Below are 20,302 nucleotides of genomic sequence, written 5' to 3' on the forward strand. Positions count from 1 at the left end.
AGAAGATGTCAGGTATTTTTTTTTTTTTTTGTACTTTAGATGAAGCTTTACAGAACAAACTAGCTTCTCATTAAATTAGTACACATATTGTTTTGTGACATTGGTTAACAACCCCATGACACAAACTTGAGTTCCCTATTACCAGCCTTCCTGTCCCCTCCTGCGTTCTAGTCCTTGCCCCTGAGCTGGTGTGCCCCTTTAGTCTCATTTTGTTTTATGGGCCTGTCTAATCTTTGGATGAAGAGTGAACCTGAGGAGTGACCTCATTACTGAGCTAAAAGGGTGTCTGGGGGCCATTCTCTCACGGTTTCTCCAGTCTGTCAGGCTAGTAAGTCTGGTCTTTTTTTGTGAGTCAGAACTTTGTTCTACATTTTTCTCCAGCTCTGTCTGGGAGTCTCTATTTTGATCTCTGTCAGAGCAGTCAGTGGTGGTAGCCAGGCACCATCTCGTTGTACTGGACTCAGTCTGGTGAAGGCTGTGGTAGTCCTTTGTCCATTAGTTCTTTGGACTAATCTTTCCCTTGTGTCTTTGGTTTTCGCCATTCTCCCTTGCTCCAAACAGGGTGAAACCAGTGGATTATCTTAGATGGCCGCTCATAGGCTTTTAAGACTCCAGACGCCACTCACCAAAGTAGAATGTAGAACATTTACTTTATAAACTATGTTATGCCAATTGAGCTAGATGTTCCCTGAGACCACGGTCTCAGGGAATTTTTTTTGTTTAAGGTTTAAAGATTATCTCAGGGGTTCATTCAACCTCCATGGCTCCAGAAAGTCTGGAGTCCATGAGAATTTGAAATCCTGTTCTGTATTTTTCCCCATTTAATCAGGATTCTTCTATAGAATATTTGATCAAAATGTTCAGTAATGTTAAGAGTGAGGGGAGGGGCAGGGACAGAAAAACACTTAATAGACAATAAAAAAAAAAAAATCCACTGCCGGGGATTCCGACTCATAGCTACCCTACAGGACAGAGCAGAACTGCCCCATAGAGTTTCCAAGGAGCGCCTGGTGGATTTGAACTGCTGACCTCTTGGTTAGCAGCCGTAGCACATAACCACTACACCACCAGGGTTTCCTAATAGACAATAGATAAGTGGTAACTTTGACGAAGGATAAGACAGTACGCAATACTGGGGAAGCCAGCACAACCTGTACAAGACAAGGTCATGGCAGCTCCATAGACACATCCAAACTCCCTGAGGGACGGAATTGCTGGGCTGAGGGCTGTGGAGACCATGATCTCGGGGAATATCTAGTTCAACTGACATAACATAGTTTATAAAGAATATGTTCTACATTCTACTTTGGTGAGTAGCATGTGGGGTCTTAATAGCCTGTGAATGGCCATCTAGGTTACTCCACTGGTCTCAGCCCTTTGGGAGCAAGAAGAATAAAGACACCTGAAGATACAAGGAAAGATTAGTCTAAAGGACTAATGGACCACATCCACCAGGGCCTCCACCAGACTGAGTCCAGTACAATGAGATGGTGTCCGGCTACCACCACTGACTGCTCTGACAGGGATCACAGTAGAGGGTCCTGGACAAAGCTAGAGAAAAATGTAGAACAAAATTTTAACTCAAAAACAAAGACCAGACTTGCTGGCCTGACACAGACTGGACAAACCCTGAAAGTATGGCCCCCGGACACCCTTTCAGCTCAGTAACGAGGTCACTCCTGAGGTTCACCCTTCAGCCAAAGGCTGAACAGGCCCATGGAACAGAACAAGACTAAAGGGGTGCACCAGCCCTGGGGCAGGGACTGGAAGGCAGGAGGGAACAGGAAAGCTGGTAATAGGGAATCCAGGGTTGAGAATGGAGAGTGTTGACGTGTTGTAGGGTTGTTAACCAATGTCATAGAACACTGTGTTTACTAACTAATGAGAAATTAGTTTGTTCTGTAAACTTCACCTAAAGTACAATAAAAAAAAAAAGTTCAGCAATGATTCTTGGCTGTACTTTTAACGAAGAGTACTGCTGGGTAGGTTGGAACTGCCAACTTTAGGCTACCAGTACAGCACAGTTCGTACCTTGGAGATTTGTTAGAAATGCAAATTCTAGGGCCTCACCCCAGACCCACTGAATCAGAAACTGTGGGATATAATATACAGGATGTTGTAGGAGGAAGACAGGGAGATTTAAGTCCTTATAGAAGCTCTTCTTCCTCTTTGTTCCCAGGTGAAGGGCTGAAAAGGCTCAGTATAACAACCTCCTGAGGTCTACAGAACACTCCCTGAGATAGTTTAGAGAGTTTAGAGTCTGCCCTATCCAGCCTGGGCCTTTGACAAGAAGGTGGATGAGCCTATGGAACAAATGCCAACCTGGGGTTGGTAGTCTGCGTGTGCTTCCAGGTAGCCAGAGAATAGGCACTATCTGGACCATTCTGTGCTTGAAGAAGGCTGTGGGGTAGAGGGGCTGGGCAGCAGGATACTATGTCATGTTCAGCTCCTCTCCCCAACACAGCAGAACAGCCAGGAATCAACAGCAGGCTCTTCTCCACACCGTCCCCACTGTCCGTGTCCTTCCGTTTCTCTGAGCTGTGAGCGGCGGTGCTAAGATTCCTCACTGAATTTCCTAAAGGCAGGAGGCCTGTGGAACGAGGGCAGAGGAGAAAGGGCTGGCAGAAAAATCAAAGGCGTATGGGAGGCACCTGTGTGCTCCTGCTGAATTTTTTTTTTTTTTTACTTTATTCAAAGAAAGATAATATCTGAAATGCCAAAATAATAGAAACTGATTTTGCACTTTAGCAGTATTTCCGGCAGGTTAGACTGGCCAGGAAGCAGGAAACCTATGAATGGTTATCGCACCAATTGAGGTGGGAACAGATTTAAGAGAATACGGATTGGGATATTCAGGGGAGGGGGGAGAGCATGGAACCCCAACTTGGACCTGGTGAGTTGAAAGGCCAACATCCGGTTGCTGAAGTCAGGGAATAAGTTGGCTATAAAGTCCTGAGCATATGAGCAGCTGTTAGCGCCTTGCTTTTCCCCTAGGAGCCTGGGCTTTGGAGTCAAGTAGACACGGATTCTAAAGCCTTGCTGGAATGTGGCCCCCACGAGGGTGGGACTTGTTTTCTGTTGTTCACTACTATATCCCAAGCGCCTAGATACTGTCTGGCACAAAGTAGGAGCTCAATAAACATTTGTTGAATGAATGAATCAATGAATGAACGGCCTCATTCCAAGCATCTTTTCACCTGTAAACACCCTACCTTGGAAGACAGTTGGAAAAGGAAATCACCTAGCACCAAACTTGACAGACAGTAGGCACTCAACAAGTTGTATTTTTCTTTCCCATTAGCACTACACCCGGTACCTCCATGACCGTTGAGATGCTTCTAACTCATGTGACCCCAAAAAAGGGATTTCTCTCCCTTCCGTCTTCTCCACATCCCTTCGTTCCAGCAGATCCCACTGGGTCCTGGGGAGCACACGGGTCGGGGAGGGCGGGTTGGGGCGCAGAGCTGGGGAAGGGGAGGGGGCGCCGGCCGGCGGCTAGCTCGGAGCCGGGCTCCCGGGTTACGTAAGGCGCGAGTCCCGCGCGGCCGGCCAGGGCGCGGAGTGGGGGCGGGCGGAGGCGGCACCGCCCAGCGGGATCTGGGCTGGAAGCCACTCGGCGCGCTGCTTCCCAGCCGAGGTGTGTGCTTATTTGATTGCTCTTTGTAGGGAGGCGCCGAGCTCCGGCTCTTTGCGAGCCCCGCGGAGGGGGAGCGCATCCCAGCAGCCCTCGGCGAAGGTGGGCGCTGGGCCGCCCGCTCGGCCGGCTGGCAGCCACGGCTGCTGAGAATCCGGGGAATGTGACAGCCGCGGGGGAGGGGCCGGGGCACGGACTAAACGCTGCCCACGTGCAGGGACCCGGGCAGGGGCTCAGCCCACAGGCCGGCTGGTGCGTGGGGCGGTGGGTTGCGCGCTTCGACTCTCCCGGTTTTATTGGCTCGGCGGGGACTGTCGTGGGGATGTCCGGCCTCCCGGCCCCCCTCCTCAATCCGGCGGGGGGAGCGAGATAGAGGAAGGGATGGAGGTGGGGCTGGCCAGGCTGACCTCTTCCCCTCGAGGCTGATCACGCTGGCGGGGGGTGCTCTAAAGTGCTGCAGAACCGCTGCGTGGGGGCGAGGAGGCTGGTGAGGGCGGGGAGGTTTAGCGTGGCGCGCTACTCCGCCTTAGAGTCCGCCTGGGCGTGGAGCTGAGGGGAGGGGTTGTCTCAAAAGTCTCTCCTTCCCTCTGCAGGGTGCCTGGCGAGTACACGCGCGAGCGAAGGGTGCCAGGGACAGGGGAAGAAGAAACAAAGTTCCCGGGGCTCCCTCCGGGGCCGCTGTCTTTTTAGCCGTCCCTCTCCTCGCGAAGGCAATGGCTTCCAAACTCCTGCGCGCGGTCATCCTTGGGCCGCCCGGCTCGGGCAAGGGCACGGTGTGTCAGAGGATCGCCCAGAACTTCGGCCTCCAGCATCTGTCCAGCGGCCACTTCTTGCGGGAGAACATCAAGGCGAACACGGGTGAGCCAAGGGGGGATCGGTTAGGCCGGGGAGAGAAACGGCTGGAAAGGGGCCAGTTCTCCGCTGGTCCCCGGGCGCCCTTCCCCCGCCCGCGTGTGGTCGTGCAGGCTCGTACGTGACGGGGCGCATGCAGCCGACAGGCGGGCGGTCCGCGGCGGTGCGGGTTAACCGCGCCCGGGGAGGAGTCCGAGGCTCGCTTGGAGGATGGTGGGAGGTGCACAGGGCTCCTCTCTCCGCCGGACTCCTGCGGAAAGCTGATGACAACCCAGCGGAGGGAGCGAGAATCAGGCAACTGACAATTTCAAAGCTTCCGTTTACGTTGCCGCCTTAAGGCAAAGCCGCCCTTGATCCCCATGGTTCCCCCTGTACCCGTGTCCCTGAGGAACCGCGGCACCCTGCCCTCTTGTCCGACCCCCGGAGGCCGAGCGTCATCCACCTGTGGGAACCGGGCCCGGCTGCACGCGGGGGAACCTGTGGCGCTGCGGGGCTCTCAGCTGCGCACCCAGCCCCGCGCGGTCTCGGCCCCCGGGCCAGAGCCCTGGGCGGCTCCGAAAGGCGTGTTTGTTGGCTGCCGCCTTCTAAGGTAAACTCTTTACCGCCAACTCACCCTCCTCCCCAAGCCAGGGCCTGGCCCTTAGGAGACTTTCTGGTAAATTACATTTTGAATCTAGCCTCCCGTGGCTTGTGTGCTGAAGCTGGGGACGTAGACCGCTTGATCTCAGTCTGATCATCCCCCAACTCGTTTCCTCCCACCCCAAGTTCACACTAGTTCGTAATGAATTGGCATTAAAAGGCGAGAGGTCGCAGTTGTGCCGCAGCGAGGTACTTTCCCCTTCTGGGATGCAGATACTCATAATTAGCAACTCCTTTATGAAAACTTGTTATTGCCGACTGGGTGCTTTAATGTCGCTCCTGTTCTCATCGGTGTCCAGCGCGGTTGTTGCCCATCATGGGCTAATTATCCAGGCATCTTCATTTCAGAAGCGCAAACTAGTTTGAAGAGGTGGGCGGAGGACTGTGCTGGAAAACAGAAGGAAAGCTTAAAAGCAAGAAATTAAGGATCTCAAAGGCAGAGTTTTATTCATTCTCTCTTAAACAAGTTGTAAAGGCAAGCTTAAATTTTGGTTTTCAAGAACATCCTACCCCTAATCTCTCAGAAGAAGTGTTTTGTGTACTAGATTGTACCCTGAGTTTTCTCTTGTGGGTACTGTTACCTCATTTGGGCCTATTTTAATTTCACATCCAAAAGCATTTTATTCTGTCTGTGTTTGGTATGTGGTTTTGAGGAAGAGAAGCTGGGCTCCCAACCTAATAGTTTTGTGTTTAGGTCTGGCTTCTCCAACAGTAGGGGAATAGAGACATAGTGAGGGAAGCGAACAGCCAGGGTGTTAACAACAACGACACACACACAAAAAAAAGGTTGCTATGTAGTTTATTCCAATTCATAGCAACCCAATAGGACAGAGTAGAACTGGTCCATAGGGTTTCCAGGGAGTGGCTGGTGGAATCAAACTGCGCACCTTTTGGTTAGCAGGCAAATGCTTAACCAGGGCTCCATAAAACACCAAAAAACCAAACCCATTGCATCGAGTCTATTCCAACTCATAGTGACCCCACAGGACAGAGTAGAACTGCTCCATAGGATTTTGAAGGAGCGGCTGATGGATTCAACTGCTGACCTTGGGGTCAGTGGCTATAGATGATGTAGCTCTTAACCACTGTACCACCAGGGTTCCAGAGAGTCCATTTATTAATTTTTTTTTTCTGTGTCTGGCTTGGTGACTTACTTTCTTTGGGCATGAAGGGCTTTACACTATGTGTCCTGGGACTGGACCCTTTCTATTTTTAAAGAAAGTGTGATAGAAAGTGGCTTCTTTCTGCTCTTAGGGGTTCTGTTTTCCCTTGTTCTCATTTTTTTTTTTTTCATTTTAACTCTCCAGTGCTCTGAATTTAGTTTCTGTTCTCTTTAAAATTCCTTCATTTTTTCCTCTTGGAGTAAAAAGTGACTATGAAATGTTAAGATTATCCCCTTTTCTTTTTTTTCGGGGGGGGGGAATCAAGTAGTTTTTGCCTGGATCAGTTTAGAAACTGTTATCAGGGAAGAAGGAGAAAAATTAAGGACAGCAATTTGTTTTGAAAGTGACTTGTTCTAGCGGGGGGTGGGGAGGGTGTTCTTAGATTATTTTTCTTTCTCAGAAGGTCTAAGCAAGAATCTTAAAGGGTGACTACCTGGTAGATGAGAAAACATTCTGCAGTATTTGTTTTTCTGTCTGTAACCTGCTGTTTGCTTTTACCTAATTTTCTGATAGAGAAGTATAACAACTCATCTGTATGGACCCTTTTATAGTTGAAGGTTTGAAAGAGATGATGAAGCACAACAAAACCCCAGGAAACAGAACCTTTGTAAGAATTTGAATCAGAAGGGAGCTCAGGCCATTTGCACCAGCCTTGATGGGGTGGTTCTCCTGCCTACATGGCTTTCCTCCACCTGCAGCGACTGCCTGGTGCAAAGTTGCTCTTCTAGGGAAGGGCCACTCTGATGTTGCTGCTTCTGTGAAGTCTTCCCTCACGTGCCATGGCAGAATTCATCTCTTTCCCCTATAGGTCTTTGATTCTTTTGCTGGTGTCACATACAGTTGTAATGCAGTGCAATAAATATCTGTCTAATTCATTCAGTAAACATTTACTGAGTACCTGCTATGGGTCAGTCAAGTGTCCTAGGTGCTGCTGGGGCTATAGCAGTGTTCAGGAGAGTTCTCTGACCCCTGTCCTTTCTCCCTTCCCCATGCTACCACTTGCCACTGAGACTCACAAGACAGGAATCTGCAAAGTATCTAATGCAGAAAAGGAGTTCAATGAGTTTGTGGTCATTGAAGGCATGGGTCACAAATTTTGTGTACATCTTCCCCAGGAGGAGTCAAACAGCCTCCAACAATAGAGTCCATTCTGTTTAATTGGCTCCAGTTTATGGTGAAAACTTGTACTTTATATGGATCTGAGATTAGCTTCATTATTGTTGTCACCCATTGGCCCTTCCTAGTCTGCCTGGAGCTGTGCAGGATGAGGCTTCTCAAATACCTTAGTTAATGACCCAGCCCCACATTTTCAGATCTTTGGCTCACATTCTCTTCAGCATATTGCGTGAGTGAATAGAGGAGAGAGTTCTCTTAGACCGCCAGGAGCTGGGTCCTAGACTCTGTCATAAGGAATACTAGCTTTTCTCTGTGTGTGCACACGTATGTGTAAGAGCACACACATGCATGTGGGGGCATTCAGTTGAGTGAGTCCCCTTGAAAATTCTTATGCTTAGTGATACATTCTTTTCTTGGGTGACGGGTGACTGAAACCTTCCTCTGAAGGATATGAGAATTCTGTTTTAAGAAGTTTGACAAAAAGTGGTATTTTTTTTTTTTTAAATCCCAGTTTTCTGTACTGGGTCTACTATCCCAAGTGTAGGAAAATTGGCAGGTTTCCACTTGGAAGCATCCTGGATTTGATTGAGAGAAAAGCTGTTCAGGAACAAACCTGTTTCTGTCCTTAATTAATATTAACTGCAGCTCATGCTGGAGTTTTACAGATGGGACTAGCATTTCAAATTATACTGTGGGCTGAGCTTTTCTTCTCTGAAAAGGCGACCTAGTTCATAGGGCTCAGGGTACACATTAAGTATAAATGTGTGTCTTTTTCTTATGCAAGGATGAAAACTGAGAATTGGAGGATAGAGAGGTTCTGTTGTACTTGAGAGAGTTCAACGATGTATCTAAAACAACTTTAGTTAGCCTTTTTGTAGATCATACAGCTTCTTTGCTTATTGCAGGGCTCTAGGGCTGAGTTTAGAATATGCCATATTCATTTCTTTTCCCCTAGCCTGGTGAGACATTGCCCGTGAGACATTGCCCAGATCTGACAGTTTTTTTTTTAATAATTTTTATTGTGCTTTGAGTAAAAGTTTACAAATCAGGTCAGTCTCTCACACAAAAACCCATATACACCTTGCTACACACTCCCAATTACTCTCCCCCTAATAAGACAGCCCGCTCTCTCCCTCCACTCTCTCTTTTCGCATCCATTTTGCCGGCTTCTAACCCCCTCCACCCTCTCATCTCCCCTCCAGGCAGGAGATGCCAACATAGTCTCAAGTGTCCACCTGATCCAAGAAGCTCACTCCTCACCAGCATCCCTCTCCATCCCATTGTCCAGTCCAGTCCATGATCTGACAGGTTTTGAGGCCTCTTCCCAGTCTTCAGGTCCACTCCACATCTCTGTACTTTTTCTGATTCCTGTGTCTGAGGGTTTTCACATGTATTTGAAGAGCCCTACTTGATTCTTTTTTGTTTATTTTGTTGTTGTTGAGAATATACCCAGGAAAACATACACCAATTCATCAGTTTCTACATGTACAATTCAGTGACATTCATTACATTCTTCAAGTTGTGCAGCTGTTCTCACCCTCCTTTTCTGAGTTGTTCATCCTCCGTTAACATTAACCCGCTGGCCCCTAGACACTTTAAAATACTAACAGAACTTTTTATTTTGTTCTTTTTTGTATATTGGCACCTCCCTGAACAAACTTGGCGATCAATTATTTGATAACTTTTTTCTCCCACCTAGATACATATTGTGAACATTTTCCTGTATTCTTAAAGCTTCAAAAATATTTTAGTGCCTATATAGAATTTTATATAGTATTCCATTCATTGAGTAGATACTTCTGAGTACCCACTCAAATGTTCCTTTGTTCACAGAGGTTATAGTCAGAGGGAGGTGACGCAATGAGCAGGTTGAGGAGACAGAGCATACACAAGTATAGAATAAACAGGATAAGATTAGATAAGAGGTATATATTATTAAAGAAATGCAATGGTGATGAGTTAGTGACAAGAGTTAAGGTTGTTTGATTAGGGAACGCCTCTCTGAGAGGTGAAAAACAAATAAGGAATGAGCGTGTGTGGATCTAGGAACAAAGTGTTCCTGGGAGAAGATGTAGCAAGTGCCAGGTCCCTAAGGTGGTAACAAGTGTAGCTCGTTTGAAGAACAGAAAGAAAGGCGCTATGGTTGCAGCCTGTTGAGCACAGGGGACATGGAAGAAGGTGAGATCAGATTGATGAGGGGGGGCTAAGTCAGGTAGAGCCTTGAGGACCCTGATAAGGATCAAATTTTATTCTAAGGACACTGAAGAATCATTGAAGGGCTTTAAATAGGACAGTGACACAAATTGGTTTATCTTCTAAAAGTTGACCTTTTGGACACTGTGTGGAGAATGACTCCAGGTAAGCAGGAGTGGTACCAGGAGACCATTGTGGATAAGGAGAGTAGACCATGGCTTGGATTGGGGTGGTAGTAGTGAAGAAAGAAATAAAAGGCTTTAGGGTATGTATGGAGGCAGACCCAACTGGACATAGTGAGTTGGGTGAGAGGAGTGATGGAGAGAGAGCTGTCCACAATGAGTCCTAGGACCTTGGTCTGGGTACCTACCTTGGCCTGAGCACCTACACAAATGTGCCTTGGAGCTGAACTAGAGTGTGTCTAAGCAATCCATGTGGAACATTTGGGTTATTTGCATTATTTGTCTTTAAATAATGTTCTTATGAGCATCATTGGGCACGTGTATTTTCTTTGTGATTGATTCCTAGCAATAAAACTACAGAACCAAATTGATTTTTAAACCACAGGGGAAGAAGAGAGTTTGAAACTTCACTTATAAATGTTCAGTCAAGTTCCTGGTGTTACCTTAACTCATTTACTTTTTGGCCTAACAAATATTTTATGTATAGATACACATCTAAACATACTTAGATATTTAAACAAACTTTTTCTTTGTTTTTCTGATTGTACAAATAATTGTCAGTTATCGAAAATTTACAAAGTTTAGAAGAACAAGGAAGACAATCACTTGTAACACCAGTAACTGGAAGAAAAAAAGACCGTTAATACGTTCATGTACAGTATATTCTTCCAGACTGTTTTAGGAATAAGTATGTAAATATACACACACATACATAGGTATTTTGAGTTATATTGTATATTACTGTTTTTGTAATTTTTTTTGCTTCATTTAACAGTGTATTGTTTAACATTTTCCAATGTCATTAAATTCTGTTCTTTAATGTGAGTTTAGTGCCGATGTACTATTTCAGAATAATTTATTGAGTCTGTATTTTTTTTCTGCAAAGGTAATATATGCAGGTGGTAAAATTTTCAAATAATATGCTCAGAATGGAGTGGCAGGTCTCCCTCCCATCTGTGACTTCTGGCTATCAGTTCCCCTCCACAGGGGCAGCCATTTTTTACTTTCCCTGGATGTTCATCCAGAGAGTTTGTGCATGTATAGCATATATGGATATATGACAATGCTTCCTTTTAAAAAAATATATATATATATAAATTTATACTTTGTTTTGCACTTTTTTTTTAACTTATAGCTTAGGTACTGATTTCTATCCACATATACTAGTCTACCTCATTCTTTTTTAAAAATGGCTACATACTCTGTTATTGTACAGATGTACCATAGTTTATTTAACCAGCTATTCGTAAATGTTTGGTGTCAGGACTTTTTAACACATTTAATATGATTGAGAACCCTAAAGAGTTTTTGTTTATGTGGGTTGTACCTATAGATATTTATCATATTAGAAATTAAAACTGAGAAATTTAAAAGACGTTGGTTCATTAAAAAAATAATAAGCCCATAAAAACATAAATAACATTTTTATGAGAAATAACTTTTCCAAACAAAATCTAATGAGAAGGGTAGCATTGTTTTGCATACTTGCAAATCTCTTTAACATCTGGCTTAATAGAAGGAAGCTAGATTTTTGTATCTGGTTCTTCATTCAGTCTTGGTGATACGTTGTTTTGGTTAGAGTATTTGAAGAGTATGGCCTTAGACAGATAAGTTTTTGGAGAAGGGAGGACCTCATAGACTCCTGAAAAATTTTCATTGCCCCTTAGAAATCTTTGGACCATACTTTGAGTACCACTGATTTAACCAGTCCTCTGTTGATGGGAATTTAGGTTATTTATAGCCCTTTGGTACATGAAGTGTGCTGACCTGAATGTCTTTTTAAATATGTCTTTCAACAAATGTTGAGTGCCAACTCAAACTTTTGAGTGTTGGCCTGTGGGATATAGAGAGGTAAGACAAGATTTTTCCCCTGAAGGAGCTGCTAGTTTATTGGGTGAGGCAGCCAGATAAACAAGTACAAAACAAAGTGATGAAGGTTGTAGATATTGTGGGACATAGATAGGGAAGAGGCAACTTAACCAGAGTTTAGGAGGAGATGGGATTATGGAAGGCTTTTTAAAGGAGGTGTTCCTCAATTGAATTTTGACAAGTCCCATTACCAGGTGAGGAGATGGGGTGGTCATGGCCCTATTATATCTGAAACTGCTCTTCTGGAGCTTGTTTGTGGTCTGCCAGGGATCATGCTTTTGTGGCACGGTCACACCTTGTGCATTATCATCTTTGCCTTTACTCACCTTTGTATTATCAAAGGAAAGGGTTATTATACCTGTTACGTATCACCTTTTTCAGTGCCCAGTACTTGTGCTTTCATTTATGATACAAATATATTGGCGTCATAGTTTATGAAGCCTTTAAACTACCACTTCAGAACTTCCTGGAGCTCAGTTGTTTATGTGGGTTGCACCTATAGATATTTATCATATTAGAAATTAAAAAATTGGGCACCAGACTATTTACCTATAAATCTACTCACTGTGAAGGACGTAGTGAATTGCCTGTTTCCTTTTAAACCACGCTTTAGCAATCTGTGTATTTGTCCATGTAAAAAGAGTTAAGGACTTGGAAATTTTGTTTTCTTTGTAAAGCTGTAGACAATATGTGTTTACAGTGGGTCATATATCTCAACCGTTTGCGAGTAGGTAGTAGAGGCTTTTGGATCACTCTGTGCTTCCCCCGCCCCCCCCCCCCCCGCCCCGGCCCCACTTGATGTTTAGTTCTCAGGTTGGCCTTTAAGACATAGTACAAAGGTCTCATTTGTACAGGTTCATGAAGTTCAGTTAGGTGGCTGATGTTACATTTTAACAGTCTCACCTCCAGGTTCCAATAGTTGTTATACTAGCTAAACAACAGATCTGGTAGCAAGCATCCCTTACTTAGCCAGAGAAAAATGTTGAAATAATGCAAAGTCATTGCTCCTCATCAAATTCTCAAGAAGCAAGAGATCAACTATTTTCTGACCTTCAGCACTTTCTTATGGGGAGCAGCATCCTGTGACCTGGCACTTTGTAATTCTTGTGACTTGGTAATCATAACTAGCCTTTGCAGTGGGCCAAGCATGTAACCAGGCCCTGGGATGGCTAATTTATGCAAATTATCTCTAGTCCATAAGGAGCACTGGTGGCACAGTGGTTCAGTGTTCAGCTACTAACCGAAAGATCGGTGGTTCGAACCTACCAGCTGCTCCATGGGAGGAAGGTGCAACAGTCTGTTTCCATAAAGATAACCCCATTGGAAACCCTGTGGGACAGTTCTCCTCTGTCCTGTAGGGTCATTGTGAGTTGGAGTCGACTATATGGCAATGGGTAGCTCTAGTCCATATACAAATATACAGAGTAATTTGTATTATATCATTTAATAGATGAAGAAATGGCCTCAGATATTGAGTAACTTGCCCTAGCTTAAACAGCTAGTTAAACTGAGAAGCTGGCATTCACACTTGGGACTCTAGAATCAGGGTTAAACTTCCCATTATGTCATGCTGCCATCCAGGCATGCTAGTAACTAGTAAAATCCCTACTTCAGGTCTTGTACATGCCATGCTGGGGCAGTGGATGGCAGGGCAGGCCTCCCAGCTTGGTTCTTCACAAGTGCACTGAGGTTCAGCAGGCCCTTTAAGGATAGGCTTAAGGTGTGTGGTATTACGTTCTATCCCCGACCCCCTCCCCCCAAAGAATTAAAAAGAGACAAGCTGAGTCCCTCTTCCATCACCAAAAAAAGACCAAAAAAGGTCTAAAATATAGACTTATAATTTTGAGGAAGTAGAAATTGCTTTGGATCACAATGGTAGGGTGCTAGGATAATGCCTGAATTTGCTTTTATTTTGTTAGCCATTCGACAAATGTTACTATGCCTGCATTTAGTATGGGGAGATATGCAAAAGTAAAACCTAGTCTCTGCTCTCAAGGCGTTTATATTGCAGGGTTCACAGTCTAGGATCCAAATTATGTTCCCATGAATGATGGTAGGGTGTATGTACATGGGTGAAACAGTGATATTATGGACAAAGGGGAGGAGGACATTGTTCAGATTTACCTTTCCCCTGTAATACCTTTCCCACTTCTGTTAACCTCTGACATCTATTTTTAGCCCCATAGATTCCATGAAGCTTTTCCCCAGTTATTGAAGCTACTGGTCATTTTCTTCTCTGAAATTTTTCTTACACTTATCTGTACCTCTAATTTGGCATTCATCATTTCCCTCCCTATGAAATAATCTATTTCATTAACTTCATTTATGGTCTCTTGCTGCTTGAACAGTAAATTCATTAATGGCAGTTCATTTCAACAAATGTTTTGACAGCCTATTAGGGCAGGAGGGGAGACAAGCTATAAAACGGAAGAGTAAACAAGATACCTTCTTATGCTTTGTACCTTATATCTTGTAGAAGTTCTATGAAGAAAATAAGAGCATAATGAAGGAGAGTGTCTGGGAAGGCTAATTTACATTGTGACATTGGAGAAGCCGTCTTTGAGGAGGTGACATTTAAGCTGAGCTCTGAACGAGGATAGGAGTCAGCCAGCTGAAGATTTTTGAGCTGACGGAACAGTATATGGAAAGATCGTGTCTTAGGCTGGGTTCTCTAGAGAAGCAAAACCAGTAAAATGTACTGGTATCTGCTTTGTATACATATATATATAGAGAGAGAGACAGAGATTTGTATCAAGGAAATGGCTCATGCGGTTGTAGAGGCTGGAAGGTCCCAAATCTGTGGGTCAGGCTGGAGGTTTCTCCTGATTCACTTAGTTGCTGGGGCTGGTGAACCCAAGATCGCCAGGTCAGAGAGCAGGGCTCTTTCTCACAGGCTACGAAGATCAACGAATCTCAAGATAGGCAGGCCAAGACCACTGCCAGCTCAAGTCCCAAGAACTGGAGGTCAGATGAACAGCAGCCAGCTGCAGGATCCAGAGTGAGCAAAAGCCCACAAGCCTTGCCAGAAAGTTCACTTATATTCAATGCAGGCCACAGCCCCAAGGAGACTCCCTTTCAACTGATTGGCTACTCATAGCAGATCCCTTCATGGAGGTGATCACATTACATCATATCTCATCACGGAAGTGATCACAACAACATACGACTGCCAAACTACATCGTAACTACCAAACCACTGAGAATCATGGTCCAGCCAAGTTGACGCGCAACCTTTAATTCATGTCTCAGAGGGACTCAGCATGTCTCTTTTTAATTCTTTGGAGGGGGAGAGTCAGGGGTAGAACATAATACCAGACACCTTAAGCCTATCCTTAAAGGGCCTGCTGAGCCTCAGTGCACTTGTGAAGAACCAAGCTGGGAGGGCTGCCCTGCCATCCACTGCCCCAGCATGGCATGTACAAGACCGGAAGTAGGGATTTTACTAGTTACTCATGCCTGGATGGCAGCATGACATAATGGGAAGTTTAACCCTGATTCTCTTTTTTTTTTTCTAGAGTCACAAGTGTGAATGCTAGACTCTAATGCTAAATGAGCTTGTGACAAGAAGAGAAGGCTGGTGTGGCTGTAGCACAGGGAGAAGATTATAGGAGAAGAGGCTAGAAAGGGAAACAGAGGCCTGATCATATAGATCCTCTAGGACATGACCAGGAGTTTGAGCTTCATCCTAGTTGGATAGGAAGCCATTTAGTGATTTTTTTTTTTTTTTTGGTGGTGGTAATAGTTTTTATAACAGCTTTACTGAGATAATTTCATATCATAAATTCACCCCTTTAAACTGTAAAATCCATTGCTTCTGAGTTGGTTCCAACCCATAACGACCCTATAGGACAGAGTAGAACTGCCCTGTAGGGTTTCCAAGGAGCAGCTGGTGAATTCCAACTGCCAGCCTTTTGGATAACAGCTGAGCTCTTTAACCACTGTGCCACCAGGCCCCTTAAACTGTAAAGTCACTTAAAATTTTCATTTTGTTAAAATGTATTAAAAAAAAAAACCCCCAAACCAAACCCCTTGCTGTCGAGTTGATTCCGACTCATAGCAACCCTATAGGACAGAGTAGGACTGCCCCATACAGTTTCCAAGGAGCACCTGGTGGATCTGAACTGCTGACCTTTTGGTTAGCAGCCGTAGCTTTTAACCACTATGGCACCAGGTTTTCCAAATATATTAAAAACACTTTTAAAGTTATTTGAAAATGTGAGTCAATGATTTTTAATGTATTTACAAAGTAGTGCAACCACCACCATGATGTAATTTTAGAACATTTTCCTCACTCAGAAAGAAACCTTGTTATCCATTAATAGCCACTCCCCATTTTCCTCTCCCTCCAGTCCCTGGCAACCATGAATCTACTTTCTGTTTTTATGGTTCAGCCTATTCTGGATATTTTTATATAAATTGAATCATACAATATGTGATTTTCGGTCCCTGGCTTCTTCACTTAGCATGTTTCAAGGTTCATCCATGTTGTTGTATCAATACTTCATGCCTTTTTATTGCTGAATAATATTTTATTGTATGGCTATACCATATTTTGTTTATCCACTCAGTCACTGATGGACACTGGGGTTGTTTCCTACTATGAATATTCATTTACAGGTTTTTGTGTGGACATATGTTTTCCTTTCTCTTAGGTGTATACTCCTAGGAGTAGAATTGCTGAGTCTCATATGATAATTCCATGTTTAACATGTGCACTGTTTTACATTCCCACCAGCAATGATCGAGGGTTCCAGTTTCTCCACATCCTTGTCTACACCTGTTATTGTCAGTCTTTTTTATTTTGGCCGCCCTAGTGGATGTTAAGTAGTATCTCGTTGTGTTTTTGATTTACATTTCCCTATGACTACTGATGTTAAGCATCTTTTCATGTACTTTTTGGCTATTCGTATGCCTTCTTTGGAGAAATGTCTGGTCAGATCCTTTGCTCATGTAAAAAATTGGGTTACTTGTCTTTTTGTTGTTGAGTTATAAGAGTTCTTCATGTGTTTTGGGTACAAGTCCCTTATCAAATATGTGATTTGCAAATATTTTCTCTCATTCTGTGGGCTGTCTTTTCACTTTCTTCATGGTGTCCTTTGAGGCACAGAAGCTTTTAATGTGGATGAAATCCAGTTTATCTGCTTTTTCTTTTGCTGCTTGTGCTTTTGGAGTCATATCTAAAATGCTATTGCCTAATCAAGGTGAGGCCGATGGTTTTAAACATAGGACTGATATCTGATTCACATTTTGAATAGGTCAGTCAGGCTATTTGGAAAGAGGGTTGGAGGGTGCTAAAGTAAAACCAGGGAGAACAGTTAAGAGGCTCTTACAATAGCTACAGACAAATGGGCAGACTTTAAACTTCAGTAAGTGCTTCTTGAATCAATGGATTCCAGTAGCATCTTCTTCACAGGAATAAGAAATGATCTCTAACGTCAAGGAATTCATGAGATAAAACATGTATTCAATTGATGGTTTTAGCACTGAGATTATACTGAGTTCTATTAAAAGGAATTTAAAAAATTGTGAAAGAGCAGTGACAGGAGAATTTACTTTATATAAACATTTATTGAGTTCATTTCTGTATATCCAGTGTCTAACATACCCCTTACCACGGAGTCATGTTACAGAGTAGAACTGCTCCGTAGAGTTTTCTTGGCTGTAATCTTAATGGAAGCAGATCGCCAGGGCTTTCTTCTAACGTACCAACTACTGGGTGGGCTTGAACCGCCAACTTTTTGGTTAGTAGTCAAGCACAAACTGTTTGCGCCACCTAGGGACTTTGTCTGACATACAGTAAGTGCTTAATAGTTGTTTCACTTCTGCATGAGAGAGTAAATGAGAATCTTATAGAAGAGATGGCATTGGAAGTGGGCCATGAGAATGGGTAAGGTCTTCTCAAGTAGAATGGTGAGAACAGGGTAATTTTGATGGAGGAACCATGTCTGGATGTTGATGATTAAAATTAGGAGTATTTTGATTGAAATCTAGAATTTAAGGAATTATATGCAAGGATACTGGATTGAGTTGATAAATAGGAAGTTTGTGGGGAGTCAGTGACTTCCTCAAAGCCCTTTAGTGACATGATCATAGTTGCATTTCATAGCAAAGTGCCGAGTAGATTAGAGTGGAAAGAAACGAGCACAGCTAACATAGTGTCAAAACAGTTTAGATGGGATGTAGTATAAAAGTAATGGAAAGAAGAGGATTGGGAGAGGTTGGGACACAGTGATGTATCAGGTAGTACCTGCTTTGACTGTCTGTGTATGGGGATAGTGGACCAGGGCAGAGCTGAGTGTAGCCCTTTGAAAGTTTTAGCTTCAGTGATTGGCAGAAAGGTGGTCGCATTTAATAGAAGGAAGGAAGACCAGCGTTGGTGAAGGTAATGAGTTTCTGAGTTTGGAATATATTGAGTTTGAGATACATTGAGTTTGAAGCATCTGTGGAAAGTTTGAGGTGGAGATATCCAGTGGGTTTTTGCATAAGAAAGTAGTGGGCTCAGGAGTTGGCTATATGATACAAAAGAAATATTGTGGACTTTGAAGTTAGGCATACCTCTGGCTCTATGTCTTACTGGGCCTGGCAAGTAGGAGGTTTCCCTCTGTTGTTTGTTCCCGTCTTCTCTGGAGTCATAATGCTTCAGTTTCATTTAAAATCTTCCCAGTGAGGGCCATGATCTTGGGGAATATCTAGCTCAGTTGGCATAACATAGTTTATAAAGAATATGTTCTACATTCTGTTTTGGTGAGGAGCGTCTGGGGGTCTTAAAAGCCTGTGAGTGGCTACCTAGGATACTCCACTGGTCTCACCCCTTTGAGAGCAAGGAAGAATGAAGAAAACTAAAGACATAAGGAAAAGATTAGTCCAAAGGACTAATGGACCACGTCTGCGACGGCCTCCACCAGACTAAGTCCAGTACAGTGAGATGGTGCCTGGCTCCCACCACTGACTGCTCTGACAGGGATCACAATAGAGGAGAAAAATGTAGAACAAAATTCTAACTCAAAAACAAAGACCGGGCTTGCTGGCCTGAGAGAGAGACTGGAGAAACCCTGAGAGTAAGGCCCCCGATACCCTTTCAGCTCAGTAAGGAGGTCTCTCTTGAGGGTCACCCTTCAGCCAAAAATTGAACAGGCCCAAGGAACAAAACAAGACTAAAGGTGCACACCAGCCCTAGGGCAGGAACTGGAAGGCAGGAGGGAACAGGAAAGCTCGTAATAGGGAAGGAACCCAGGGTTGAAAAGGGAGAGTGTTGACTTGTGGTTGTTAACCAGTGTCGTAGAACAATGTGTGTACTATTTGATGAGAAACTAGTTGGTTCTGTAAACCTTCATCTGAAGTACAAAAAAAAAAAAAAAGACATATAAAAAGAACCCTCCCCCCTCCAAATAAATAAAATCTTCCCAGTTAATATGGTGCCTTGAGTGGTGGAATCACTGGCACAGTTCAGTGGGATTTAGGCATTACATGGAGTGGGGGCATGGACTACCCAGCAGAGACTGCAAACACTAACCCTGATGGTGCAGTGGTTAACAGTTGTGGCTGCTAAACAAAAGGTCAGCAGTGGGGTAGCTCTACTCTGTCCTATATGGTCGCTATGAATCAGAATCGACTCGATGGCAATGAGTTTGGTTTTTTTTTTTTTTTTTTTGCTTGATTGTGGTGCCTTCTTATTTTTTCCTTGAACTTCTGTTGTATCTAACGTTGTCCAAATAAAAATGACTGCATTAAACTTAGCGTGTGTACTTATCTTGGAAGCCTCCCTGAACCCATAATTGATTTTTAAAAATCGTGTCATCATTAAGGTGGACAATTTTCTAAGTTTACCTGTTTGTTTGGGTAGATTTCTTCAAGGTCTTTTAATATACTGGGTTGTTGATATATGTGATTCAACTTTTTCTTTGCTTTGTTTTCCTAACTTCTAACTCACTGCTTCTATATTTTTCATCTATAGGACCCCAATAAATCTTCTTAAGAATAGCCAGTGTAGTTTCCATAAGAGCTATGACATATTGATTGCCTATATGAGCAGACATTTTCTTAATTGGTAACTATAAATATTGTCTCCGGATATAATTTAGTTTTTTGAAAAAGCAGATTGATTTTTAACTTCCATGACTTCAATGACTTAGTTTTTAAAAATTAAGACTCTAGCTTGGAGCAAGATGAAAATGCAAGACTGTTTCCATTGAACTCAGAGTTTTGTTTTGGCATTCCAAGGTTTTCAGGGACTAAACAGTATGCATAACAATGAATGTGTTAAGTTGAATTATTTGTTCCATTTCTTAATGTCTTAGAGTTGGAAGGGATTTTAGAAGTCATTCTGTCCAACTGGCCATTCTGTGCTGAGTCCCTTCTGTAGCAGCTGACAGACAACTTTCCTCCTCTGGTGGAAGGCCCTTTCATTGCTGGACAGTTCTAATTGTTGGAAGGTTTCTTTCCTTATGCCAAGATGAAAGCAAACTCCTTGAAACTGTCATTCATAAACTTTCATCCATTTCTCCAACTTCAGTCTTTTGGTGTCACATAAGTTAAATCCACTAGCCCTTCAGGTAATGCAAAATGGTTGCTGAGCACCACTTCTCTGACTCAAGTGGTCATTTTTTCCCTCAAGAAAAATAGCTCTAGTTTCTTCAACCATTCTTCCCATGATG

General features: G+C 43.7%; 1 protein-coding gene across 2 annotated transcripts in view; it reads left to right on the forward strand.

The window, feature by feature from the left end:
* The first annotated feature begins 4,163 nt into the window (after positions 1–4,163).
* The window catches only part of AK4 (adenylate kinase 4), a 91,576-nt gene continuing 75,437 nt past the window's right edge, over positions 4,164–20,302 (forward strand). The window contains exon 1 of one of the 2 annotated variants that reach the window (XM_064282097.1): positions 4,164–4,492. In XM_064282097.1, coding sequence (XP_064138167.1) covers positions 4,348–4,492 — 145 coding nt within the window. In that variant the 5' untranslated portion in view covers positions 4,164–4,347. The remainder of the gene's footprint in view (positions 4,493–20,302) is intronic. The other variant, XM_003411039.4, reaches the window with a different exon arrangement.

This window comes from Loxodonta africana, chromosome 3 (genome assembly GCF_030014295.1).
Source record: "Loxodonta africana isolate mLoxAfr1 chromosome 3, mLoxAfr1.hap2, whole genome shotgun sequence".
Taxonomy (NCBI): Eukaryota; Metazoa; Chordata; class Mammalia; order Proboscidea; family Elephantidae; genus Loxodonta; species Loxodonta africana.